At 47.8% G+C, this 27,808-nt stretch overlaps 1 protein-coding gene across 1 annotated transcript in view; it reads right to left on the reverse strand.

Annotated features, from left to right (window-relative positions):
- Positions 1-9,907: 9,907 nt before the first annotated feature.
- MTX1 (metaxin 1) overlaps positions 9,908-27,808 on the reverse strand; it is a 131,552-nt gene continuing 113,651 nt past the window's right edge. Inside the window, exons 4-8 of the mRNA XM_077255889.1 lie at positions 14,685-14,777; positions 14,423-14,605; positions 13,555-13,631; positions 13,326-13,480; positions 9,908-13,244 (exon numbers count right to left, since the gene is read on the reverse strand). Of these exons, the coding sequence (XP_077112004.1) occupies positions 13,021-13,244; positions 13,326-13,480; positions 13,555-13,631; positions 14,423-14,605; positions 14,685-14,777 (732 nt within the window). The 3' untranslated portion in view covers positions 9,908-13,020. The remainder of the gene's footprint in view (positions 13,245-13,325; positions 13,481-13,554; positions 13,632-14,422; positions 14,606-14,684; positions 14,778-27,808) is intronic.

Consider the following 27,808-nt stretch of genomic DNA (forward strand, 5'->3'; position numbering starts at 1 on the left):
TGGCCAGGGACGGTACATCTCGCTGACGGCACACTGGGTTAACATAGTGAAAGCCGGGATTGCGGGCCCTACGTCAATCAGGGTTGTCTCCACAGTCTACAGCTCCTGCACCTCCTCCTCTTCAGCCTCCATCTCTGAAATGAGCATATCAGTCCCAGGCTGTGCTGAAGCTAATCTGCTTAGGTGACAAACCGCACAATGCTGCAGAGTTGTGGACAGCTCTGAAAGAGCAGGCAGATCTGTGGCTGAACCTCCAGCCAGACCAGGCATGGTTGTGACAATGGCAGGAACCTGGTGGTGGCTCTGAGGCAAGGGGAATGGACACACGCACCATGCCTGGCCCATGTGCTTAACCTCGTTGTTCAACAGTTTCTAAAAAGCTACCCGGAGCTGCCGGATCTGCTTGTGAAAGTACGCCGCTTGTGTGCCCATTTTAGAAAGTAAGCTACAGCTTCAGCCGCCCTTGCCCTGCTTCAGCAGCAATTGCAGCTTCCGGCTGGTGTGTGATGTCCCCATGCATTGGAACTCTACGCTGCAGATGTTGGAAAGGATTTGTAAGAAGAGGGCAGTTGTTGAATACCAGCATCAACAAGGCCGTTGTTATTCAGGTCAGACTCAACACTTAAGGAGTGGACATGGATGTCAGATGTGTACCATCCTCCAAAACTTTGAGTCCAGCAAGATGGTGAGCGGCGATAACGCCATAATTAGGGTCACTATCTCTGCATTCTGAAAGAGCTCTGCTCACAATGAAAGAGGCACTGAAGGCGGAGCAGGAGGACATGGAGAAAGGAACCATACAGGGTGATTACACACAGCCCAGCCTCATACCATCCCAACGTGGATTGTTTGACAATGAGGAAGAACAGGAGCTACTTTCCTGTTCTGTAGACGGTACTACAAGCACAACTGTTATACCGTCTGTTCAGCGTGGATGGCCTGAGGACAGGGAGGAAGAGGAGGACACCTTGGTCAGTCATCCTGTTGGTGAGGACATGGAAGGCTTGCCTGCTACCAGTCTGGCACATGCAGCGCCCCAGAGTCCTGGTCGTTGCAGTACTGATGCTCCGCCGCTAAGGGGGGCTATGGTACGTCTGATGGCACTGAAGGGGTTCACCTGACCAGGTATCACAGACACCAATACACTTCACAGACTGGCCTCCAGGGGGAGCTAAGGGTGCTATGTATTAGGCCACTCCTCACAATCTGGTAAAACTGGGGGTTAGATAGGAAGTTAGACAGAAGCTGACCGGGAATCGAACAGGCAACATCCTGTGGCAGAGGGTGTTGCGGGGAGAGACTCAGGGGGGTCACTGTCAGGGGTGGGATCCTGACAGAGGCCTAGCGAACAGAGAGAACGTTACGGGACCGCGCCTGCACGAGATAGCGGCGGTGTCCTAAGAAAGGACAAGAAGCGAGGTTTATTGTGCTGAGTGAGAAACGAGATCAACGCAACAAGAAGAATCACCAGTAGGAGTCGTGCTGTAAGATGAGGCAACATCCTACTGAGGCGCGCAGCCGGTGGCCGGAACGCCGAGGAAGTATAGAGCTCCAGGCCTAACTTCAAACCTATGGCAGGACAGTCAGTTATAGGCGGGCTGTCTCACCCAAATCACCTAAGAAGACATAGGGGGGCAACAACAGGAGAGGGGCGACACTAGGGTCCAGGAAGAGCTCCGAGCCTACCTGTCATACGGGTGCGTCCTAGCCATATCATCTGGGGGACGAAGAAGAACATCATAATCGAGTTGTGAGGGAACTTCAGAAACAGACACAACAGTTGTGGGGACTATCCCGTAAGCACAGCAGGGGAGGACCACAACACACAAGCGCTAGAAGGTAGGCACAGATTTCCACCTGCAAAGGGAACTCTGGAGGTGCCGTCGGACCGGCCGGACTTGCGCAGCCCGGTTAACCGTATTCCGGACTGAGGATCCCGTAGCCTTCAGTAAAGAGGTAAAGAGACTGCAACCTGGAGTCCTCGTTATTTCCTGCGACCTGCACCGCACCATAACATCAACACCACCCACACCTTTCATTGGGCGCCCCTCAGCAGGGTCACGGACCAGGTCTAGCCACCGTGACAACCCCAGGACTGAGACTCAGAGGCCCGGTACCAGGTACCCCTCGGCCCTGCGGCAGTGGGGGCGCTACACACACATGGCTGACTTTATGTTGCGCTGCCTTTCCCGTGACCCTCGTATTGTAAAAATTTTGGGTGACACTCATTACTGGGTAGTGACACTTTCAGACCCACGCAACAAGGAGAACTTTCAATCTCTTCTTCCAGAGGCAGACCGGTGTACAAAAATTTTGCATTACCAGAGGGCCATTGTTTCAGAATTAGTAAAAAAAAATTCCCATCTCAAAACGCTGGCGGCAAACATAACAGTTCATTGGACAACCAAGGAGTACAGGCGAGAGACAACTCCAATCCAGCAGAGAACCTTTTGGTGAGGAGTCACTACATAACTCTGATTAGGAATGTATTTAACACTCGGGGTCCTCTCCTAGGTTGTTTCCAGTGTAGCCACTGTCTGGCATGTGCAAATGTCCAGCGTAGTTCTATATTTGAGTCATCTGACGGCCTTAAACAATTTGAGATCCAACAGCATATTACTTGTGGCACGAGTAATGTTATTTATTATGCCAAATGTACTTGCCCTTTGGTATATATAGGCCTTACCTGTAGGGAACTTAGGCCATGTGCACACGTTCAGGATTTTTCGCGTTTTTTCGCTATAAAAACGTGATAAAAATGCGAAAAAAACGCTTACATATGCCTCCCATTAGTTTCAGTGTACTCCGCATTTTTTGTGCAAATGTTGCATTTTTTTCCGCGAAAAAATCGCATCGCGGAAAAAAAAAGCAACATGTTCATTAAAAATGCGGAATTGCGGGGATTCCGCACACCTAGGAGTGCATTGATCTGCTTACTTCCCGCACGGGGCTGTACCCACCATGCGGTAAGTAAGCAGATTATGTGCGGTTGGTACCCAGGGTGGAGGAGAGGAGACTCTCCTCCACAGACTGGGCACCATATAATTGGTAAAAAAAAAATTTAAATAAAAAATAGTCCTATACTCACCCTCTGATGGCCCCCGAAGTATTCCAGCCTCTCCGGTGCATGCTCTCTCTTCCGTTCCTATAGATGGTGTGGTTCAGGACCTGTGATGACGTCGCTGTCTTGTGATTGGTCGCGTGAGTCACATGAGCGGTCACGCGACCAATCACAAGCCGCGACGTCATCGAAGGTCCTGAACCACACCGGCATCTATAGGAACGGACGCCGCTGAGGACATCGGCTGTCTGCAGAGGGTGAGTATAACCATTTTTTTATTTTTTTAATTATTTTTAAACATTCTATCTTTTACTATAGATGCTGCATAAGCAGCATCTATAGTAAAAAGTTGGTCACACTTGTCAAACACTATGTTTGACAAGTGTGACCAACTTGTCAGCCAGTTTTCCAAGCGATGCTACAGATCGCTTGGAAAACTTTAGCTTTCTGCAAGCTAATTACGCTTGCAGAATGCTAAAAAAACCGCGAAAAAAACCGCAAAAAAAAAAAAGCGGATTTCTTGCAGAAAATTTCCGGTTTTCTTCAGGAAATTTCTGCAAGAAATCCGGATGTGTGCACATACCCTTAGAGTTAGGGTACGTGAACAGGTTCGTGACATTTGCGCTGCCAGAATGGTGGTCGATTTCTCTGCGTTGAAGACTATCCCGCGCCACTTTCGGATACACCATAATTGTGACACGAGGTCGCTCAGAATTAGGGGTATAGAAAGCTTACATATGGGGGTAAGGGGAGGGAACAAGAAATTGTTGGCACAAAAAGAGGCTAAGTGGATAGTGCAATTAGAGACTATGGTACCCAAAGGGTTAAATGAAGCATTAAGCTTCGCTCCCTTTTTATAAATGGGTAATTATATTCTATACCTCCCTCCCCCCCTTGTTCCTTTTCTCTCGCCATCGGGTGTTATGCCCTCCTGTTTACCAGCTTCTTGCGCCTCCTTGATCATGTTTGAATCCATTTTTTAACTGTTCCTTTTTTCTTATGTTAGCTATTCTAATTTGGTTTGTCACATTCAGTTTTAATCTCTCCGTGCTTGAACCTTCTTATGCCCATTTGCATACGTCTCCAGCTGTGCCGCTTGACCCATTGGAAGAATTTAATATGCCATTGAATTTGGATCCAACCCTTTGCATCAATCGGAAGATTTTGCACTCTCATCTACTTTTGTATTATCATATGCTGTATTTTTATGCAAATAGTGTTGTCTGATATTATGGTATGATTAATTTATTTATATCGGGCTGTCCTGCAGTAACTTCTGAGGGGAGTATTTGGTGGCGCGCATGTGCCGTCTATCCAGCGGCTCCTCGTCTGCCGCGTCTTCCCAGCCTCACACATGCTTTTATGCATGCATGATTGTGCCTGACGCCGGTGGCCGCTGTAGGTCCTGCGGAGTGCAGGGCACATGCGCCAAGATACCAATACTATTGGCCGAGACACATCATGTGACCGGCGTTAGATGAGTCACCAATGGGATAAAGGTCCTTGTGTGCAGTAAGTTATCCCCTTGAGAAAGCAACAAACAAGCAAAATGTACGTTGGGGGCTCTGTTGGATTCCTTTGGTGCCATCCACCCCATTCTGGTGTTAGCTGCTGGTAAGCGCCATTTACAGCTATTTGCTTTAATTATTATATGGTCACTTTGGGTTAGCACTTCATTATTTATTTATTTTTTCTTTAGTGCTATTCATTTCGTTTGGTGCTGGCTGCAGGGAAGTTCTATTGTATAAGGATTTATTCAATGAGACCATACTATTGCACTATATTAGCACCTTCATTATGGCATGCCTTTCTGATTTATGCGATACTGGCAGCTACGTGGGGTATATGGCACTCATGATCTTTCGTGTCATCCTGTTGTAATTTTTACTGTGTGTTACACTTTATTAAATTTTCACAATAAAATACTCTTTTTAACCTAAGTACTCCCTTTTCCTCATTTTTCTAGATAGTATATGGAGTTAGTTTCCTTTGCTGTCCTCTTTTTTGAGGCTTTGTTTTGCATAATTTTATGCAAGGTATTTAGACAATGTGGGTATCTGAGTCTCCAATCCAGCAGAGGCAGGGGAACACTGGCAAAGTCTCTGGGACAGTTTTCTAAGACCCTCCCATCGCCCTGAGGCGCGGGGTAATGTCACAAGGAATGGAATGTTTTCTAAGATGCTGAGGGAGTACCTTGCTGACCGTACCAACGTCCTCCGTGCCTTTTAGTTATTGGGTACCCAAGATGGACACGTGGCATGAACTGTCTCTCTACTCCTTAGAGGTCCTGGCCTGCCGCTAGCATTTTGTCAGTGGGTTTTTAGTGCCGCTGGTGGAATCATCACAGATAAGTGCATTTGCCTGTCAATGGAAAATGCAGACAGGCTGACTTATAAAAATGAACAAGGGCTGGATTGGGCCAGACTTCCCTACACCACCAAATGACAGCGAAACATAACTTCCAATACAGTGTCTTTGTAATGGGACGTTTTTTTTATGAGGTCCTCCTCCATATTTCTTCCACATGGGGATTGGGGTGCGAGCAAATTTGGGTCAAGGTTGACCTTGCATTCAATGCATAATGAAACAGTATGGTAGGACCAACTGAAGAATGTGAAGTGGGTTTTCCTGTGGCCATCCAGTACCTGAGTTCAAAGCCTTCTTTGGGTTTATATGATTTGGCAGCAGGGCAAGCCTTGCAGTCAATGCAACATTTTTTCAGGAAGCCCTCCTGTACCTCTCATGAAAGGGGTATTGGGGTGGGTCGTAATTCTTGGCAGCCCAGCCACTCACTGCATAGGCAATAACAGCATAGGAGACCCACTGTTTAATAATGGCCCTTTAAGAATATTAATGCCACCTGATGCCCCTTTAAAAATAGGCTTTGTGACTTTGAGTCCCTCCTTCATAAATGAAACAAGATGTGTCTCTTTATGTGTCACAAACCACATGGTCAGCTAGGGTTGTTAAATGTTATACAAGGACATTTCCCAGTGAATGCATTTGTATTGGTTGAAAGCAATGTTGAAGTTGAAAAACGCATCAAAAACGTTGCGTGTGAACATAGCCCAAGTGGTGGAGGAACAGTTTGGTCTAGGGTTATTTTGCCTTATATACACATTATTACCCTGGAAAGGATGTACCTTAACATATTTCCCGGCAAAATCCATTTTGTTTTTGTATGTTTTTGGTGCACCTGTAAAAATGGCATGAAACTCTTGACAACATTGCTTACAGCTGTGACCTTGGAGTCAGAAATGCTTCCAGGGGAGATCCCCATGATGTTCCCGTGTCATTTTAGTGTTTCCATCATTTCAGACGTTTAACCCCCAGGGGTGATTGCGGTAAAAATGCTTGGGTTTCCCATAGACTCACATTGGGCTTGGTGCTCAGGTCAAGTACCCAAGTATTCCAATTTGCTCGACCTGAGCAACGAGCATTTTAGTGCTCGCTCATCACTAGTCCTGATGTATGATCTGTGATTTGTGGGTCTGGCATCCTGTTGGCGCTCTCCTCCAGCAGTTGTGCATGGTCCTGATGTGTGATTTGGGGCCTGGCCTCCCGGAGACGCTCTCCCATAGCGATTGTGTGTTCCTGCGTTTGGTTTCCAGGTGGCTACTCTCTTCTAGCAGTCATGCATGGTCCTGCATCTGTGATTCAGGGTCCAGCCTCCAGGCGGTGCTCTCTGTCATGTATGGTATTGATGTGTCATTCGAAGCCTGGCTTCCATGTAGCGCCTTTTCCCAAGCAGTCGTGTATAGCCCTGATGTGTGATCTGTGTTTCAGGGACCAGTCTCCAAGTGGCGCTCTCCTCCATCAGTCATGTATGGTATCTATGTGTTATTCAGAGCCTGGCCTACAGGTGGTGCTCTCCCCAAGTAGTAGTGTATTGTCCTGACATGTGACCTGTGATTGGGGTCTAGCCTCCAGGTGGTACTGTCCCCCAGCAGTTGTGTATGGTTCTGACATGTGATCTGTGATTTGAGGCCTGGCCTCCATCAGTCTTGAATGGTCCTAATTTGTGGTCTGGTCTCCAGGTGGCACGCTCCTCCAGCAGTTGTGTGTGATCTGTGGTTCAGGGTGTGGCCTCCAGGTGATATTGTCTTCCGCTTATCATGCAGTGCAGGTCTCTCCCGTTTCCATACTGGTGACACTCTGTTTCTGATGAGACATGGCTACCAGAACTGACCAAACTCCACAGCCAGAAAGTTCCTCTCTTTGCCGATGCTGGCAGCCATGAGCATTGCTGTGCAGTGACGTGATCAGAGCCTCAATCACTGAGTATTACTCACAGGTTGGAAGAAGCGGGGTCTGGGGAACGTGTCAGATTCCTGTGCTGCATTCACTCGGCTGTGTTAACTCCTTGTAAACAGCAGAGAACCTGCCCCCACTGCGGGTAGACATGATCCTCGCCTGCTTTATTGCAATGTAGATGTCTATACACAAAAACCAACAAAGAAATCATCATCAAACCTGCTGACAAGGGAGGTGCAAGAGTCATGATGAACACATCAGACTATATGAAAGAAGCAAAGCAGACAACTTATGGACACACACTACTACAAAAAACGGGAATTGGATCCTACACAGGACTATTACAAGGAACTAAACAAGTTGGCATCTTGTCTACCTGACAAATCCATAAGAGCTGATACCAGAGAGTCCAAAAAAAGGGACATTCTACATGCTTCCCAAAATTGTGGAAATCCAGGAAGACCAATTATCTCATATGTAGGCACTCTAAGGCTGGGTTCACATTGCGTTCGGTGACTCCGTTAAACGGACTACGTTACACCGCGGCATAACATAGTCCGTTAACGCCGCCATTGAAAGCAATGTCGGACGCATCGCTAGCGCACGCCCACAATGGGCGTGCGCTAGGGATGTGCCGTCATTGAGTGACGGACCCTGAGATGCGAGCTGCAGCGTTTCCAGGTCCGTCACTGCTAGCACAGATAGAGCTAGCAGATGCTCTATCTGCGCTAGCGCGCTGCAAACGTCGGCACTTACGTTACAGCAGCCCGTTAGCGTATGTGCTGAACGGGCTGCTGCTAACGCAGTGTGAACCTAGCCTTACTGAGCAGGTATCTGGATGGGTAGAGGGTATACTTAAACCCCTGGTAAAGGATACACCCAGCTACATACAGGACACCACTGACCTATAGAATAAACTAGCAGCAATAGGTTCTCTACTAGAAGGCACCATCCTTGGCCACCATGGATGTGGAATCTTTGTACTCTAATATCCCACACCAAGATGGATTAAATGCCTGCAAATTCTTCCTGGAAAACACAGGAAATGATGCAGATTCTGTGGTGAAATGCACAAAATTCATCCTCACCCACCATTACTTTGAATTTGACAAGATTTATCTACAGGGGACTGGTACAGCTATGGGAAGTAAAATGGCAAATTTTTGTCCTCGTGTCCCATCAGGCCTCTAGCCTACTACCGCTACATTGATGATATTTTAATCATCTGGACGGAGTTTGAGCAACAGCTAAAGACGTTCCACGAACAGTTTAATCAATTTCATCCCACCATCAACTTAACACTCAACCACTCCAGCACTGAAATTAACTTTTTTGACACCATCATTAAGCTAAAGAACAATGAAATAGAGACATCCCTGTATCAGAAACCAATCGACTGTTCAACATATCTCAAATGGGACAGTTTCCATCCAAAACACATAAAAAACTCTTGTCTACAGCCAAGCCATCAGATACAATCGTATATGTTCCAACCCCAAGGATAGAGACAAACACCTTGGTCGCCTCAAAAAGACTTTTTTGAATCAGGGCTGCCATCCAAGAACAATTGAAAACCAGATTACAAGAGCAACTAGATTATCAAGGAATCATCTGCTAGATTACAAAGATAAAGAAGAAAATAATCGGGTGCCTGTAGTAGTCACCTACAATCCAAATCTGGAGGTGCTAAGGGGAGCTGCATGGAAATTACAACCTTTACTACAAAAAGATGCCCGCTTACAATCGATTTTCCCAGACCCCCCCACTACTGTGTTTTAGGCATCCCCCAAATTTAAGAAGCATCATTGTCAGAAGCTCCCTGTCCTCACAAACAGCTGCAGGAACCATTCCTTGCAACCAGAAAAATAATGTAAAAACTTGCCCATTTATAATGGCCACGGACAAGATAAAGATCCCCAGCTCACATCAGGACTACAAGATCCCAGGAACTTTCAGCTACAATCACATCTAATGTGGTGTACCTAATTATTTGTACCAATTGTCCAACTGGGGGTCTGTATGTGGGGGAGACAGGGCAAAAACTTAGAACAAGAATGAATTCTCATCGCCACACAATAAGAGAAAAAAGAATGGACCTACCGGTAGCAAAACATTGTTGTATCCCCGGTCATAGCATCATGGACATGAAATTACTTGTTTTAAAAGGTAATTTCAAATCTCAGAAAGACAGAAGAGTCTGTGAGTAAAAAAACTCATGAGGACCTTTGACACTCTCAGTGCAGGAATTAGGCTATGTGCACACTCTGCGGCGTGCTCTGCAGGTTCTCCCGCAGCAGAATTGATAAATCTGCAGGGCAAAACCGCTGCGGTTATCCCTGCAGATTTATCGCGGTTTGTTTTGCGATTTCCGCTGCGGGATTACTCCTATACTATTGATGCTGCATATGCAGCAATATGCAGCATCAATAGTAATGGTAAAAATAATAAAAATTGGTTATACTCACCCTCCGATGTCCGGATCTCCTCGGCGCTGCACCCGGCGCTCCGGTTCCAAAGATGCTGTGCCGAGAAGGACCTTCGTGACGTCACGGTCATGTGACCGCGGCGTCATCACGGTCATGTGACCGCGACGTCACCGCAGGTCCTGCTCGCACAGCAACCAGAGCGGACGGCCGCGTGCAGCGCTGAGAGGTGAGTATAGCATCATTTTTTATTTTAATTCTTTTTTTTTTTACACTATTTATGCTTCCCAGGGCCTGGAGGAGAGTCTCCTCTCCTCCACCCCGGGTAGCAACTGCACATTATATGCTTACTTCCCGCATCGTGGGCACAGCCCCATGCGGGAAGTAAGCAGAACAATGCATTCCTATGGGTGCAGAATCGCTGCGATTCTGCACAAAGAAGTGACATGCTGCGGGTTGTAAACCGCTGCGTTTCTGCGCGGTTTTTCCCGCAGCATGTGCACTGCGGTTTGCGGTTTCCATAGGGTTTACATGTTAATGTAAACGCTATGGAAACTGCTGCGGACCCACAGCATCAAAATCGCCGCGGATCCGCGGTAAAAACCGCAAAGTGTGAACATGGCCTTAATGTTTCGCATGGATTTATGTCTTTTTACATCAATTAAGGAATTTGCTCTTCAGACCTTCTGAGGTCATCAGAACATAGAACCAGTCCCATTCAGAGGACCATAAGGAAATCTTAATGTTTTATCTATGAACTGTTCCAATATTTGTGGCTGTCCCTCTCACAGAATGATAATTCTGCTTCACGTCACTTGTCTTATCTATTGCCTTCTTTTTCTTTGTGCTGTGTTGTGTATAAATATGTGATTCTTCAGAACTTGCATTAGTCTTTGCCTGATGACTGATGAAGGGACCTGCTTAGTCTCGAAAGCTTGCAATTTGTTACCATCTTTTCAGTTAGCCAGTAAAAGGTATCAACCACTGAGGACTCTCACATCTAAATAATTTTCTATACACAAATAAGGGATTCATCCGAATTCTTCCTACAGACCCTGTGGCCTCAGGACCAGTGTCTCAAGAGAATCTGTCACATTTGACCTTTATAAACTATTACTATGGACACATAAGCTGTGGATTGCTGAGGACTGCAATCCCCCAAGTCTCACAGCAGCTGTGTTATTGCTGAGAAATCCTCTTATCACTTTATATAAATGACATCTGTGAGGATAATGTATAATATATGTTTTAGTCTCTTGCCTGTTAGTGCCATGCTGTGGGCTAAAAAACTCCCTTCACTCTGTGTTTTGCTTGCTGGAATGTGTGTGAAGCTATTCTTCCCAATTCTCTGCCCTGCCCCCAAGCCAGGAAGGTCTATTGCGCTTGTGGCAGACACTGGGTAATTTGAAGCTAGTGTGTGAGCAGGGTGTGGCTTAAAACTGCAGGTGACCAATCCTGCAAAGCCACCTGTGGTCCCTCCCTTCTCGGTCAGGAATGTCTTTGTCTCCAGAGTCTCAGAATGTAAAGATCTCTGACCTCAGTGAATATAATTAACAGCCCTTTAGTGATGCCCCGAGGCTAGAGTATATAAGTCTCTACTCTTAACCCAGCCGGCAGTAGTCAGCAGTTTTACTTGAGAAGCTGTTTCTATCCAGACCTCCTGATACACTGGGATTTTTGGGAGTTCTGCTCTGCCCGCATGGGTTTGCCTGACATGAACTGAGAACATGTGAGTTTTACCTTTTCTCATTTAATCCATTTATTTTATAATTACCTTTGTACATATTTTCAATTGTCTCATATCGTAACATCTTTTATACCTCTTTCTAGACACTGCCTTAATCTTTAATGGAGTAAAATATATAAATTACTAGTTTTCGTTCTTCATGCTCTAAAACGTACCCTAAGTCTTCTGAAGGGAATTACGCTGTTTTGGGTTAGCTTCGGACCCGTTTAATCGAAGCTGGTGGCGGCATACCTTTGTACCGGGTAGTTGGGAGTCGTTGTAGCGACTGCGGCGTTGATAATTATTGTTCCTGCCTGAGTGGGAGTAGTTATATCGCCTCGCCGCAGCGTGCCCAATAGCCAGTACATAGCAGGTAGCCTTTCTGGCGACTAATTACCCTAGGTGCAGTACCTAATCTGACCTGAGAGTAAGGGGGGCACCAGAGAGCTGCAAGTTTCAAGTGGAGCTGTAAGCGGGATATACATAAATCCCTGCAGTTCGTCGTATATTGAAGGGCAGTGGGATACCTAAAATAAGCCCGGCTGTAAACTAAGAGGTCAATAGCCTTGTGTGTGTTTTTTCTCATCACATTGTAGCAGTGGAAGGATAACTAGGATAAGCCCCCTGCACATGTGATAGCCATCTGCTGGCCTAAAGTCACCCCGATCCGTAACGTAGGGGTGACCGTCACGGTGTGAATCGTGACAAATTGGTGGCAGCGGTGTGGAATCGTGACAAATTGGTGGCAGCGGTGTGGAATCGTGACAAATTGGTGGCAGCGGTGTGGATTCATGACAACATCATTCAGGCTCCGGGGAGGAAGGGGACTGCCCCAAAGATGCCAAAGCTGAACTTCAAGTACTAACATCACAATGTCAGCTCATGCTTGGATCCTGTGCGATATTACCACCAGCACACACTCCAATGCTTAGAGGGGTAATCATCGGACAGCGCACGCTCCAATGCTGGGAGGGGTCAGATCCTTGTGTGACATAACCCTCATTTATTATCATACATCAGTAGTGGGTGTGCAAGGTCAACCACTGCATATATAGAGGCACTCACAGGACAGCCCCACATACTACTCACCCTCTACCCATCCTACCAGAGGCCAGTCCCCCACTGCAGCACGCACACTGCTCACCCTCTAGCCACCCTACCAGAGGACAGCCCCCCACTGTGGCACGCACACTGCTCACCCTCCAGCCACCCTACCAGAGGCCAGTCCCGCACTGCAGCCCGCACACTGCTCACCCACGAGCCACCCTACCAGAGGCCAGTACCAAACTGCGGCCCGCACACTGCTCACCCTCTAGCCCCCCTACCGTCCCCGCACACTGCTCACCCTCTAGCCACCCTACCATAGACCAGTACCCCACTGCGGCTCACACACAGCTCGCCCTCTAGCCACCCTACCAGAGACCAGTACCCCACTGCGGCCCACACACAGCTCGCCCTCTAGCCACCCTACCAGAGGCCGATTCCCTGCTGGGCCTGCATGCTTGGACACTATATAGAAAGGTAATGGAATGATATGCGGCCGCCCAGCCCCTGCCTCACCCATCATCCTCCTCCTCCTCCTCCAGGGCTAACCCCTTTTTCACTACCCTGTCCCCAGAACCCCGCTGGATGGATACGATCCCACTTAGCAGCGCATAGCTGATCATGGCCAGCAGCCCCACCGCCACAGACAGAAGCTGGTTACGCCTTTTGTGGGGCTCTTCCTCATATTCGGGAGTTTCGGTCGGCGGCAACTTAGGGGAGATGCGAGGAAAAATCTCTGCAAGACACAAAGCACAGTGTTGTGAGCGAGCAGGAAAGCAGACACAGAATGGGAAAATCGTCCAGCCCGGGAACCCACCTCCATCCTGGGAGAAGTAGATGCTGAGGATGGATGAGCAATACTGGCACAGGTTGGGCAGAGACCTTAGATGCTGCTGCAGGCGACTGCTGGGCAGCTTCACTCTCAGGATCAGGGCCAGGTGGCTGAAGATGTGGGCGTCCAGAGAAGCTGGGCTGTAAGGGACAGGCAATGAACAAGATAGACAAAAAAGACCCTAAACAAGAATCATAGCACCAGTCACACTTACGATTCTCCGAAGAAGAACTGGTGCATTCCCAGCCGTTGCGAGAGGAGGGTGAGACATTCCTGGGCATCCGCGTACAGCTGAGGAGTACAGGGTTACTGGCACCGGCCCATCACGAATATCACAACCCAAGCCGCTCCCTATCTTCCCACCAGCTCCCATCCCTGCTTCGAGGGCAGTCGCATTGTCCTTCCCACCAGCTCCCACCCCTGCTACAAGGGCACTCTCATTGTCCTTCCTGCCAGCTTCCACCCCTGCTTCCATCTTGGTCTCATTGTCCATCCAACCAGCTTCCACCCCTGCTTCTTGGGCGGTCTCTTAGTCCTCCCCTTCCACACCAGTTTCTCAGCAGTCTTGTTAACCTCCAGTCAGCTCCTCCCCTTCCACACTTGTTTTTCGGCGTTATCCTCCCACCAGTTCATTCCCCTCCCACATCTGTTTCTTGGCGGTCTCGTATTCCTCCCGCCAGCTTCTCCCCTCCCACACCTGATTCTCGGAGGTCTCATCATCCTCCCGCTTGCGTGCCCCCTTCTCATACTTGTTTCTCTGCAGTCTCATTCTCCCACCACCACCACTTGCTTACCGTGTGGTCCTACCCGCTAGCTCACACCCTTGCTTTTTGTACAGTTTCATTGTCCTTCCTGGTGGTCTCTTCGTCCTCCTGCCATTTCCTCCCCTTCCCACCCATTTTTCGGCAATCTCGTCATCCTCCCGCTGGCTTCTCCCCTCCCAAACCGGATTCTCGGAGATCTCATCGTTCTCCCGCCATCTTCTCCCTTTCCCACACCTGTTTCTCAGCAGTCTCCCCATCCTCCCAAACCTGTTTCTCAGAGGTCTCATCATCCTCCTGCCAGCTCCCCACCTCCCACACCTGTTTCTCGGTAGTCTCATCGTCCTCCTGCCAGCTCTCGCCCCGGATCAGCTGCAGACGCTCCAGGTGTTTCTTGTGAATCTGGTTGGGGATGAAGCGGTTGAGTGGGAAGGGGATGGTCTCGGAGTACCACCTGCGCGTGTGGTCCACATAGTTCTTGGCATCTACCCAAAACGTATGGATCTAAGAGGAAAGAAATGAAACTGAGTCAGGGTGATGGGGGTCTCTGCGTATTAATGCTGGAGGTGATGGCAGGACTCACCAGTGCCGGAAGTAGCTTCTCCTCCAGCAGAGAGATGAAGGCCAGGGTGTCTGCACCTTGCTTAGCAGTCAGGTCGTAATCGGCGTTGTATTTCTGTGGACAGAAAACACCAGTCATCCCAAAATACCCCCAATACAGTAGATATTGAAGCCCCACTTCCCGCTATTCAGTAGATTGAGGCCCCACCTCACCTGTAGTGAAAAATATGTTTTGGAGGCAATGTATGACAAGCAGTAAATTAGTATCTGTTCTTAGGTTATGACCTTTGTGAAGAGCTGCAGCCTATGTTACCTATTGCAAAGGTAGCTTTCCTGATCTCAGACCCCAGAATTTGAAACATTTCACACCTCTGATGCTTTAGAAGGAAGACGCCAAATGGGAACTAGTGCAGCCTGACAATTTCTATTTGCTATGGGAAGGAAAGGTTACGACAAAGAGCGTTTAGAGAAAAAAATAATGTATTCATTGGTAAAGTAGCCATGGTCCAGTCAAAAACCAGGAATTAGAATACTAAAGGGAATCGGTCACCTCATTTTGGCCCTATAAACTTCGGCCACCGCCATCAGGGGCTTATCTACAGCATTCTGTAATGCTGTAGATAAGCCTCCGATGTAACCTGAAAGATAAGAAAAACAAGGTCCGGCGCCTCCCATCTTCATACGGTGTCGTCATCCTCCTTGCTTCTGTTGCGGCTCTTGTGGAAGCATACTGATTTGCCCTGTTGAGGGCAGCATAAAGTACTGCAGTGCCTCTCTGACCTTTCCCGGCGCCTGCGCACTGCAGTACTTCGCCCTGCCCTCTGCAGTACTTTGCCCTGCCCTCAACAGAGCAGAGAATTACGCCTGCACAGGAGCCGCGACAGAAGATGGAAGAGGACGTTATCGCATGAAGATGGGAGGCGCCGGACCCGGACCGCACCTGGGTGAGTATAATATAACTTGTTTCTCATATCTTTCAGGTTACATTGGGGGCTTATCTACAGCATTACAGAATGCTGTAGATAAGCCCCTGATGGCGGTGGCCGAAGTTTATAGGGCCAAAATGAGGTGACCGATTCCCTTTAACATGAAAGGCTGGTCCAGAAATCTGATCTTCAGGTTAAACCAATAAATCTGGCCCACCACAAAGAAAGTTGTTCACAGACTGAGGGCAGCCAAGATGAGATCCATTTCCTATTCCCATTGCAGCATAGACTAGAGGTTGAATGCTGGATTAAGTGAGAGGAGATAAATTAACCCTCGCAGGCGCAACCCCTAGTCATGTGCCAAGAAGTGGGTACATGACAAATTGGTGGCAGCGGTGGGATAGAATTTCTATTAGAGTATTAGTGCATGCTTTAAGCAAATATTCCCTGTACTAAAGAATTGCTATCAAAGCGAGGAGTGCACCAGTTCTACAAGGTTCAATTCGTTGCTTATTTAGACATACTTGCAGCAGTTTGCCTTCCCCATTTTTCTTTTCTAGCTTTTATTTTGCAAAGGGCTGTTCATTTATATGGCAGCCCTGTACAAGAAGATCAAGGAGGCTCTGACTGACCTCTGTGAGCAGAGAGGAATAGAGACCACCGACAAATCCAAGGAACTGCTGATGTGCGCTTTGGGTGAGCAGGACATAGAGCTAAGTACTGGAGCACCTGACCAAAGAGAGAGTCCACCTCGGAGAGACCCAGCAATGCCAGCTCTTGCACCGGAGATACCTGATGGAGCTGCCAGTAATGCTAGTTCTGAGGAGCCTATGGACTTTACAAATGGCCTTACAGCAGCTAGGAACAAGTGATCCCAATCTGCGCCTGCAGCTTATTCTACAGTACCGACAGGCTGATAGAGAGGCTGCTGCTGCAGAACGCCAGGCTGAGAGAGATTTCAGGCTTCAGATGGCTCAAATAGAGAGGGGTAACAGTCCTCAGCTAACCCCCTCCCAGTACATAAATCCAAGGAGATCACGTTTGGAAAACTTCCCTGTGATGGACAAGGATACGGACTTAGATACCTTTCTTCGGGGGGTTTGAAAAAACCTGCAGGCAACAACATCTACCCCGTGAGCAGTGGGCGCGGTATCTAACTCCAGGGTTGAGAGGAAAAGCCCTGGAAGTTTTTTGCTGGACTCCCACCAGAGCTAGATGGGAACTATGAAGCCATAAAAGAAGCCCTGATCAGGAAATACAACCTAACCCCAGAAGTGTATCGGAGAAAGTTCCGGAACCTACAGCATGGATCAACTGACCGCTATGCAGATGTCGTGAGCACCTGGAGGACCACGACATACTAATGGATCAGGAGTCTTTCTGTTAACAGTTTTGAGGACTTAATGGATCTTATAGTCAAGGATCAATTTCTTCATATGTACCCCATGGATATACGACAATTTGTGTGTGATTGAGAGCCGCACACTGCGGATCAGGCTGCAAAGATTATAGACTGCTATGTGGCTAACAGGATGACTCAGGTGCAGAAACCACTGTCCAAGCCCACCTCCTATGGGGTCCCGGGTAATAGACATTCTTTAGGCGATTAACGCCGATTCTTCTCCTGCAACAAAGTGGGACATGTTACAGCCGTCTGCCCTGAAAGGGAGAAACGCCCAACTACAACCTCCAAGCCGTCTGGGCCCCCACCTTGTGGCCTTTTAGGACCAATGAGAACTGTTAATCTGTCACTGTTAGCAATAAAGTTACCATTGGCCTCAGAGACACTGGAGCAGAGGTAAAGGTACCGTCACACTAAGTGACGCTGCAGCGATACAGACAACGATGCCGATCGCTGCAGCGTCGCTGGTCACTGGAGAGCTGTCACACAGACCGCTCTCCAGCGACCAACGATGCCGAGGTCCCTGGGTAACCAGGGTAAACATCGGGTTGCTAAGCGCAGGGCCGCGCTTAGTAACCCGATGTTTACCCTGGTTACCAGTGTAAAATGTAAAAAAACAAACAGTACATACTCACCTTCGCGTCCCCCGGCGTCCGCTTCCTGCACTGACTGAGCGCCGGCCCTAACAGCAGAGCGGCGACGTCACCGCTGTGCTGTGCTTTCACTTTACAGCCGGCGCTCAGTCAGTGCAGGAAGCGGACGCCGGGGGACGCGTAGGTGAGTATGTACTGTTTGTTTTTTTACATTTTACACTGGTAACCAGGGTAAACATCGGGTTACTAAGCGCGGCCCTGCGCTTAGTAACCCGATATTTACCCTGGTTACCATTGTAAAACATCGCTGGTATCGTTGCTTTTGCTGTCAAACACAACGATACACGGCGATCTGACGACCAAATAAAGTTCTGAACTTTAATCAATGACCAGCGATATCACAGCAGGATCCTGATCGCTGCTGCGTGTCAAACACAACGATATCGCTATCCAGGACGCTGCAACGTCACGGATCGCTAGCGATATCGTTTAGTGTGACGGTACCTTAACTCTGGTGTGTCCAGAAATGGTAAACCCTGCAGATATAACAGGAAAGACTGTCTATAACCGGGCTTGGATGGAGTCAGTCCAGCCGTGCCCATGGTCCAAGTGTCCCTGGACAGTCAGAGCTTCCAGGAGGCCCTGCTGACAGATGTTAGTCTGGAGAAGCTCAGATGTCTTGAAGACCAACCCCCTACTGCTTCTGACAAAGAGAATATACTGAGACCAGGGCAGACTGTATAAAGAGACTCTCCCCATGGATACTACAGAACACTGGGACTGTGAAAAGCGGCTGGTCCCTTATCTATTCAGGGAACAATTATTGAGAATTGCTCATGAAATTCCTCTGGCTGGACACCTTGGAGTACAAAAAATGTAGTTACTTACGATAACGGTGTTTCTCTGAGCCCATGACGGCACCACGGAGAGAGAGGGGATCCACCCATCAAGGACAGGAAACCTACAGATAAAAAGGCTATACATCTCTCCCGCATCAGTTTGTTTACAGAGCATGAAGGGAATATCAGGTTAATAATTAAAGTATTCAACATTACTAAGTCTTATTAGAGATACCGCGTGATTATTACTTAATTACTAGCTAAATACTATACTAGTGTGCACACCCACACGTGAAGGGAGGGAATGTACGGGTGCCTTCATGGGCTCAGAGAAACACAGTTATTGGTAAGTAACTACATTTTTCTCTGTCCCCCATGACGACACCACGGAGAGAATTGCAGAGACTGTACATTTAGGGAGGGACCACTGCTTCCAGAACCCTTTTACCAAAGGTAAGGTCTGAAGAAGTTAGGTCCAACCGGTAGTGCTTAAAGAATGTTGAGGGTGAAGACCAAGTAGCAGCTCTACATATCTGGTCAATTGAAGCACCAGCTCTTTCCGCCCAGGAGGTTGCCACTGCTCTCGTCGAGCGAGCCTCAACTTCCCCTGGAGCCGACATTCCGCTTGAGGTGTATGGGAGGTTGATGGCATCTTTGATCCATCTTGCTAATGTACCCTAGGAGGCTTTTTTACCTTTCCGAGGGCCCTGAAAACACACAAAAAGAGATCTATCCTCCCTAGTGGCTTCTAGGTAATAGATCAAAGATCTTCTAACATCTAATGTGTGTATGGTCTTTTCCCCCTCATTTTTAGGGTTTGGACAGAAGGAGGGAAGAGAAATCTCTTGAGATCTGTGGATCCGGGAGGCTGCTTTTGGTAGATAGGCCAGGTCTGTTTTTAGAACCACCCTGTCTTCTAAGATTTGCGTAAAGGGTGGGCTAGCTGATGAGGCTTGTATCTCACTAACTCTTCGGGCTGAAGTAAGGGAGGTTTTGAAGGACAGGATCTTTAAGGAAGCCTCCTCTAAGGGTTCAAAGGGGGGTTTAGTTAAGGCTGTGAGAACTAAATTTAAGTCCCACTGTGGGGCCTTCCGTAAGGGTAGGGTCTAGATCTTTCCACAGCCTTAATAAACCTGGAAACCCAGTGATTCCTTGCTAGGTTGTAGTTAAACAATGCCCCTAGTGCTGCGACATGAACTTTAAGGGTGTTTGTAGCTAGACCTTTTTCTAAGCTATTTTGTAGGAATTCCAATTTAGCTTTAAGCGGGACTCCCTCAGACACTTTAGAGCAGAGGTGTCAAACTGCATTCCTCGAGGGCCGCCAACAGGTCATGTTTTCAGGATTTCCTTAGCATTCCACAAGGTGCTGGAATCATTCTGTGCAGGTGATTAAATTATCACCTGTGCAATACAAGGAAATCCTGAAAACATGACCTGTTGGTGGCCCTCGAGGAATGCAGTTTGACACCTCTGCTTTAGAGCCTGAGGAAGAAAGGAATTTCTTCCACTTTTTACCATATTGCTTGGTAGATAGTTTCCTACTCTTTAGGAGGGTCGACACTAAACCTTGTGAAAACCCCTTATCTTTTAGTAACCCCCTTTCAAATTCCAAGCTGTCATGTGTAGCCTTGCCACCTGCGGACGTGCTACTGGTCCCTGGGATAGAAGATTGGGCAGGTCTGGGAGTACCCAAGGGTCGGAGATGGACATCATCTTGACCCAAGAAAACCAAATTCTTTTCGGCCAAAAAGGGGCTATTAACACTACCCGGGCTCTGTCTTCCCTTATCTTCCTCAGAACTGCAGTTATTAATGCGATTGGGGGAAACGCATATGCTAGCCTGTAATTCCATGGAATCAGAAAAGCGTCTAATGCAACAGGGTTCCCTGCTGGAGTTAAGGAACAAAAAGTGGCAACCTTCCGATTCAGATTGTTCGCGAATAGGTCTATATTGGGTGATACCCATTTCTCCGTGATCTGGTTGAATATGGATTGGTTCAACTCCCATTCCCCTTGTCTCAGACGACACCGACTTAGGAAGTCTGCCCTAAAATTGTCCACCCCTTTTATGTGGAGGGCTGACAAGGACGCTAGGTTGCTCTCGGCTATCTGGCAGATTGATTTTGTTACTTCCATCAATGGTTGAGAGTGGCTACCCCCTTGGTGATTGAAGTATGCCACTACCACTCTGTTGTCTGAAAATATTCTTACATGATGCAAGTGAAGGGGTTTCAGGAATTCTATAAGCGCAAATTTCACCGCTAGTAGTTCTTTCATATTGGAAGGTACTGGTTTTAAAGTCGTCTGACCAAGTCCCCTGAGCCACCAAATCATTTAGGTGAGCCCCCCAGCCCTGGGGACTTGCGACTGTGATTACCACCATTGATATTGGGACTACCCATGGAATACCCCGGGCCAAATTGCTCTCCTTTGTCCACCATTCTAGTGAGAGAGTTGTTTGACGAGAAACTGAACTGACTTTCTAAATTTCATCCCAGAGAAATTTCGTCTGACAAGATCTGCCACTGAAGTTCCCTTGTATGTAACTGAGCCCACTGAACTGCAGGAATGCAGGCTGTCATGGACCCCAGGAGGGACATTGCGTCTCAGAGATATGGAGGGGAGCTCTCTTGCCCGGAACACTAACCCCAATCTCTTTAGAATTTTCCCTGGGGGTAGGCGGCACTCTTGATGAATGGAATCTAGCGTGATGCCTAGGTATTCCTGAATTTGACTTGGTATTAACTTGGACTTTTCTAGATTCAGAAGCGAACCCAAGTCTTTTAAGGAATCCATGACCCTCTCCAACTGGTTTTTGCAATGTTGGGGAGAATTGCCGATCACCAGGAAATCGTCTAGGTATGGGACGATTAGGGTGTTTTGTTCTCTCAGATGTGCCATGACTTCTGCTATCAGTTTGGTGAACACCTGGGGGGCTATTGCGAGGCCGAAAGGAAGAGCTGCAAATTGGAAAGGTCTTATGACCCCCTGATTTCGATCGCTACCCTGAGGAATTTCTGGAAGTCTCTGAATGGGGACATGGTAATATGTGTCCTTTAAATCTAGTACTGCCATAAAACAAAGCGGAAACAACATTTTCACCGATGTTTTTATTGTTTCCATTTTGAATGGTTGCACTATCAGGTATTTGTTTAGGCCTCTTAAATTTATAATTGTCCTGAAAGACCCGCCTGGTTTCTTTCTGAGAAAAAACAGCGAGTAGAACCCTTTCCCCCTTTCTTGGTGAGGGGGGGGGGGGGACTTCTAGAAGAAGCCCTTTGTTTAGCAATACAGTGACTTCCTGTTCCTGCTGTGAGGATCTTCGATATGTTAACTGGAAGGATGGCTGAGGAAAAGTGTGAAGTTTGAACTTTAGTCCTGATTTTATTAAATCCAGAATCCAGTCGCTGCTGGTTATCTTTTCCCAGGCTGAGAGAAAGCGGGACAATCTTCCTCCCACCTGGGGCAAGAGTTCATTGGGGTTTTTATTTAGTATCGGTGGGGCTTTTGTTGAACATAAACCCCTTGTTTTTGTTCTTTTTATCCTCCCATCTGTCTTGCGTTCTGGGGGGTTTTCTACGGGTAAATCTCTTACTCCGAAAGGGACGCTTGTAGGATGGGTATGAAAGGATGGGGAAAGATTTTTTCTTATCTCCTGCTTTTTCCAGGATATGGTCCAGAGTGGAGCCGAATAAGAATTCTCCTTCACAGGGGATATTACAAAGTTTTGACTTTGTTTGGAGGTCTCCTGGCCAACATTTAAGCGAGAGCTCTTCTGGCCGCATTGGAAAAAACTGCTGATCTGGCAGCCGGCCTGATGGAATCCGCTGATGCATCTGTCAGGAAAGCAGCTGCCCCTTTCATTACTGGCAATGTGTTTAACATGCTATCTCAGGCTGTTTACCCCTTAAGCTGACATTCTAATTGGTCCAGCCACGCCATCAGAGAGTGGTATGTACAAGCAGCGGCTGCCGCTGGTTTTAGCCCCCCCCCCCCGGCTGCTTCCCGAGAACTTTTCAAAAAAGCGTCCGCATTTTTGTCCTTGAAGATCCCCATAACCTCAAATGGTAGAGCGAACTTTTTTGATGCCTTAGCAATGGCTACGTCCAATTTGTGAGCTTTTTTCCAAAAGGAGCATGCTGAGTCCTCGAAGTGATATTTCCTTTTGGGCGTAAGTAAGGCTTTCCTTATGGGCTTTTTCCATTCTTTGTTAATTAAAGCCTGTATTTTATCATTGAGCGGAAACGCTCTTTCTTGTTCAAGCCCCCCAAACATAATATCCTGGACCGATTTTTTGGGATGAGAATCAGTCAGTCCCATGGTGTTTCTGACAGCCTTAACTAGGCTGTTTCCTCTAATGGAAAGCAACTACGGCCCCCCCTTGAGTAAGATGATGAAGACGACGATGATGAATTAGAAGAGTCCAAACTATTTTCTTCACTATCTGTGTCATTAGAATCAGAGACAGGAGATCTGTGCCTGATCTTCCTTCGTTTTTTACCCTCCTGGAGAGACCTAAAGGTATCTTCTACTTGGGTTTTAATTAACTATTTGAGTTCTGTTGCAAACCCGGGAAGCCCTTCACAGAGTTTTTGTTCTATACATGAATTACACAGTCTTTTCTCCCATGTGGCTGGCAGATCTTTACAAAGCGCAGACTCTATGCTTGGATTTCCCTGAACTTTTCCTCCCCTATAGAAGAGACAAGCAAAGAGAAAAGAGTGGGCTCTATTAGCCAGAGCTTTCAGGAAGATCACTCACCACCTGGTGTACCCATCAGTACCAGCTGTGGATGATCTGTATCTATAGGATTCTCCTTTGCTCCGGACGCTGCACTGGAGTCCTTACTGTTCTGAGATCCTGATCGTCTTTCTCAGTTGTTCCACGTTGCTGGCGATGAGGGTCTCCTTTCCCCTGCGGCCGATGCTTTTGCTGCTGCGCTGGTGACCTGTTTTGCGCCTGCGGTTCTGGGTCACTCATTGTTACTGGGGAACACTGACTGAGCTCCATTAGAAGCATTCAGCCAGTGTGTCATCCCCTTTAAATAATATCTGACTGGATTGTCCAGTCTTCCCGCCAGGTCGCCGTTGTACGCGTGCGCTGACTGGCCCAATTATGCATTGCGGCCGGGCGCATCATCCCCCGCGCATGCGCATTACCTCGTTTCCCAGAGGTGCTTTGTGCAAGGGGCCGTGTTGCAGAGCGCGCGCTGACTGGTCCCGTCATGCATTGTGGCCGTGAGCGTCATTCCCCGTGCATGCGCATTACCTAATTTCCCAGAGGTGCTTTGCGCGCGCTCCCAATCTCCGGTGGTGCAGCTGCAAGGGCGTCCGTCCCGCGCTGTATACCCACACCTGGAGGGACCCCTCGTGGTATTTATGGAGCTCCAGCCGGCTATGGAAGTTTCCTTTAGGAGCAGCAGCGCTCCCTTGCCACTGCTCCCCGCGCACCCTTGAGACCTACTGATCCCAGCGGCGGTGCTCCGGGTGACCACGCCAGCCGAGGCAGGGAACCCCCGCTGCCTGAATCGGTCTGACTGGCTTCGGAATTCCAACAATGATCTGAGGTGAGACTTGCTGCAGGTTCCCTATCAAGGACAGGAAACCAAACTGATGCGGGAGAGAGGTACCGCCTTTTTATCGGTAGGTTTCCTGTCATTGATGGGCGGATCCTCTCTCTCTCCGTGGTGCCGTCATGGGGGACAGAGAAAGACTAAAGCTCGCCTGACACAACTTCTGGGGGACAGATATAGCAAGTTACTGTCGATCCTGCATAGTTTGTCAGAGAGTCAGAAAGTCCGGGAATATACAGAAAGAAGCCCCATTGATGAGTGTTCGATGAGCCTTTCCAATGAGTGGCTGTGGATATCATAGGGCCACTTGCAATACCTAGCAGCTCTGGCAAGAATTTCATCCTCCCCGTGGTGGACTATGCTACACGATATCTGGAAGCTGTGGCACTGTCCTCCATCCGAGCAGACAAGTGGAGGATGCTTTACTGACTGTTTTCTCTCGTGAGGACTGTTGGGAGGGCGACCCTAAAACTACGGGAGTCTGTGTGGTTGAATATGCACTGCGACTCAGGGAAAGAATGCAAAAACTGAGCAACCTGGCCCATGAGAACGTGGCCCAGGCCCAAATCAACAAGGCCTGGTACGACCGTACTGCCAGACTGAGGGCCAATAAGGAGGGGCAGAAGGTTTGGGTGTTGGTCCCTATGTTACAGTGTAAATTAAAGGCCGCAAGGGAGGGACCATACACTTGTACACAAGCGGCTAAATGATAACTATGATAACCTTAGACGAACATGCAAAGCGCCAGAAAGTATTCCATGTAAAGATGTTGAAGGCTCATCATGACAGGGAGACCTGTGTCTTACCTGTCTGTAGCCTGCCTGAAGAAGGGGGAGGCTGATCTGTTACTAGATGTGGGGGCCGGGACTCAGTATATGGAGTCCCGGGAGTCAGCAGTTTAACCCTGAGCTATCCCACAGTCAGAGGTCTGAGCTGCTGGGGGTGCTCAGCGAGTTCACAGAAGTCTTCTCAGGGAAGCCTGGGAGGACGCACTTAGCAACTCACCATGTGGACACTGGTACTAACTCTCCCCGGTAAGGCAGTCTGCATACCAGGTGTCAGCAGAGGTGAAGGTACAGGTAGAGGAGATGCTAAACCTCAAGATAATACAAAAATCCGAGAGTGCCTGGGCCTCGCCTATGGTTCTGGTCCCGAAAGGGGACCATACTACCAGGTTCTGTGTAGACTATAGGAAATTAAATCTAATTACTACATTTGAGGTCTACCCCCACTCCGAGGATAGAAGAGCTGTTAGAGCAGATAGCAAATGCATTGCACCTCACTATCATGGACTTAAGTAGGGAATATTGGCAGATACCCCTGACCAAGAAGCTCAGCAGAGGTCTGCCTTTAACGAAATTTGAGCTGTGAGTTCCTGGTGATGCCATTTGGTATGAAAAATCCCCCTGCCACCTTCAAGAGGTTGGTTAAATCACTTATTGTAAGGATTTGATGGCTTTGCAGTTGCTTATCTCGATGCTATAGCCATTTTTAGTAATTCTTGGGAGGAACACCTTGTACATCTTTCTCATGTGTTGCAGGTCTCACTGTTAAGCATGGGAAGTGTCAGGTAGCCATGCAGGAAGTACAATACCTCGGACACCGGGTGGGGGAGGGCTGCTAAAACCTGAACCAGGGAAGGTAGAAGCCATTACCGCCTGGCCCACCCCACAAACCAAGAAGCAATTACTGTCCTTCCTGGGTACAGCTGGCTATTATAGAAAGTTTGTGCAACACTACAGTGCTCTGGCTAAACTTAACTGATCTGACCAGGAGGAAGCTCCCCCAAATTGTTTCTTGGACCCCTCAGTGTGAGGAATCATTTTCTGCCCTAAAGACCGCATTGGCTAGTTTACCCATTCTTCAGGCCCCAGATTTCATTCACAGGTTTGTAGTGGAGACAGATGCCAGCACCTATGGGCTAGGCACGGTTCTCAGCCAGGTGAATCAGCAAGGTGAGGAGCCCCAATTCTCTACCTAAGCAGGAAACTTCTACCCAGAGAAGTGGCTTGTGCCACCATTGAAAAGGAATGTTTAGCAATTGTGTGGGCTCTGCAGAAACTGCAGCTATAGCTATATGGGTGCAACGTCACCGTGATAACAGATCATAACCCACTGAGTTGGTTCAATGGGAAATTGCTTACATGGAGCCTGATATTACAGCAATATCATTTTACAATTCAACATAAGAAATGAATTGATCACGGCAACACTGATGGCTTATCTCGCCAAGGCGGGGCTGAACCAGATACGCGCTCAGGAGCTGACCTGTAAGTCAACCCCCATGCATGTTCATAAGGAGGGAGGTGTAGTGAAAATATGTATTTGTGGGCGATGTATGACAGGCAGTATACTAGCAATTTATTGTACAGTGTTCAAAAAAAAAAAAAAAAAGAGGCAAAACATTCGCCAAATACAAAGGAACAAGCAACTAGGTACTGTATGTACAGATATACTTCAGTCGCAACGTTTCGGCACCAAAATGCCTTTTTCAAGCCAAATCTGTATCGGAAGAATTTGTGGTGTAGGAATCACCATGACTGTGAAGCCTGTAAACGATGAGTGCCCCGTGCAGCGGCGGACGGCTGGAAACCCTCAGATGCCTTTGAAGGAAGACGCCAAATAGGACCTAGTGCGGCCTGACAATTTCTATTTACTATGGGAAAGGAAGGTTATGACAAAAAGCATTTAGAGAAAAATAACCGGATTACTCACCGGTAATGCTCTTTTAATGAGTCCATGACAGCACCCACTGGAGACATAGGGATCCACCCCAAGGAACAGGAAACCTACAGAAGAATAAAAGGGGCGGTCCGCCTCTCCTCGTCAGTTTAATTTTCAGAGTACCCGGAGGACCGCCAGTATTAGTCCAATTATTTACAAACATATATTTTAAACTTATATACTCAACAGAAGTAATTCAAACGAATGTTTTAATTTAATAGGGAGGGATGTGACTGGGTGCTGTCATGGACTCATTAAAAGAGCATTACCGGTGAGTAATCCAGTTATTTACCCTTCGCCATGACAGCACCCACTGGAGAGATTTCCAGAGACCAACACCTAGGGGGGGACCACCGTGCTGAGGATAGTCCTGCCAAAGTGTAGGTCAGAATCTGATGAAAGATCAAGTCTGTAGTGATTATAGAAAGTAGAAGGAGCCAACCAAGTTGCCGCCTTACATATGTCCTCAATTGGAACGTTTCCCCTTTCGGCCCAGGAAGACGCCATAGCTCTGGTGGAATGTGCCTTAATGCCTTCCGGAGGTTCCTTATTTTTCATGGAGTAGGTCAGCCGGATCATGTCTCTAATCCACCGGGACAATGTGGCTCTTGTGACTCCATATCCCTTCTTTTTACCCTGGAAGGATATGAACAGAGCCCTACTCTGCCTCCAACTACTAGTTTTTTCAATATATTGTAAAACTATTCTCCTGACATCTAGAGTGTGGAATCTCTGTTCTTCAGGAGTGGAGGGATCTTTAAAGAAAGTAGGAAGATGTATCTCTTGTGACCTATGGAATTTCCCTGCCACTTTAGGGAGATATAAGGGATCTGGTTTTAAAATTAATCTGTCCTGAAATGTTAGAAGGAAAGGTGGATCCATGGATAAGGACTGAATGTCGCTGACTCTTCTAGCCGATGTTAATGCTACTAAGAAGGCAGTTTTTAGCGACAAGTGTTTTAGAGATATTGTATCTATAGGCTCAAAAGGAGGTTCTGTTAGGGAGTCTAGAACTAGGTTTAGATCCCAAGGAGCTACTCTAGGTATGTGGACAGGAGTAACTCGTTCACAGGCCGTAATGAAGCGGGAC

The sequence above is a fragment of the Ranitomeya variabilis genome, chromosome 1 (assembly GCF_051348905.1).
Source record: "Ranitomeya variabilis isolate aRanVar5 chromosome 1, aRanVar5.hap1, whole genome shotgun sequence".
In the NCBI taxonomy this organism is placed as follows: Eukaryota; Metazoa; Chordata; class Amphibia; order Anura; family Dendrobatidae; genus Ranitomeya; species Ranitomeya variabilis.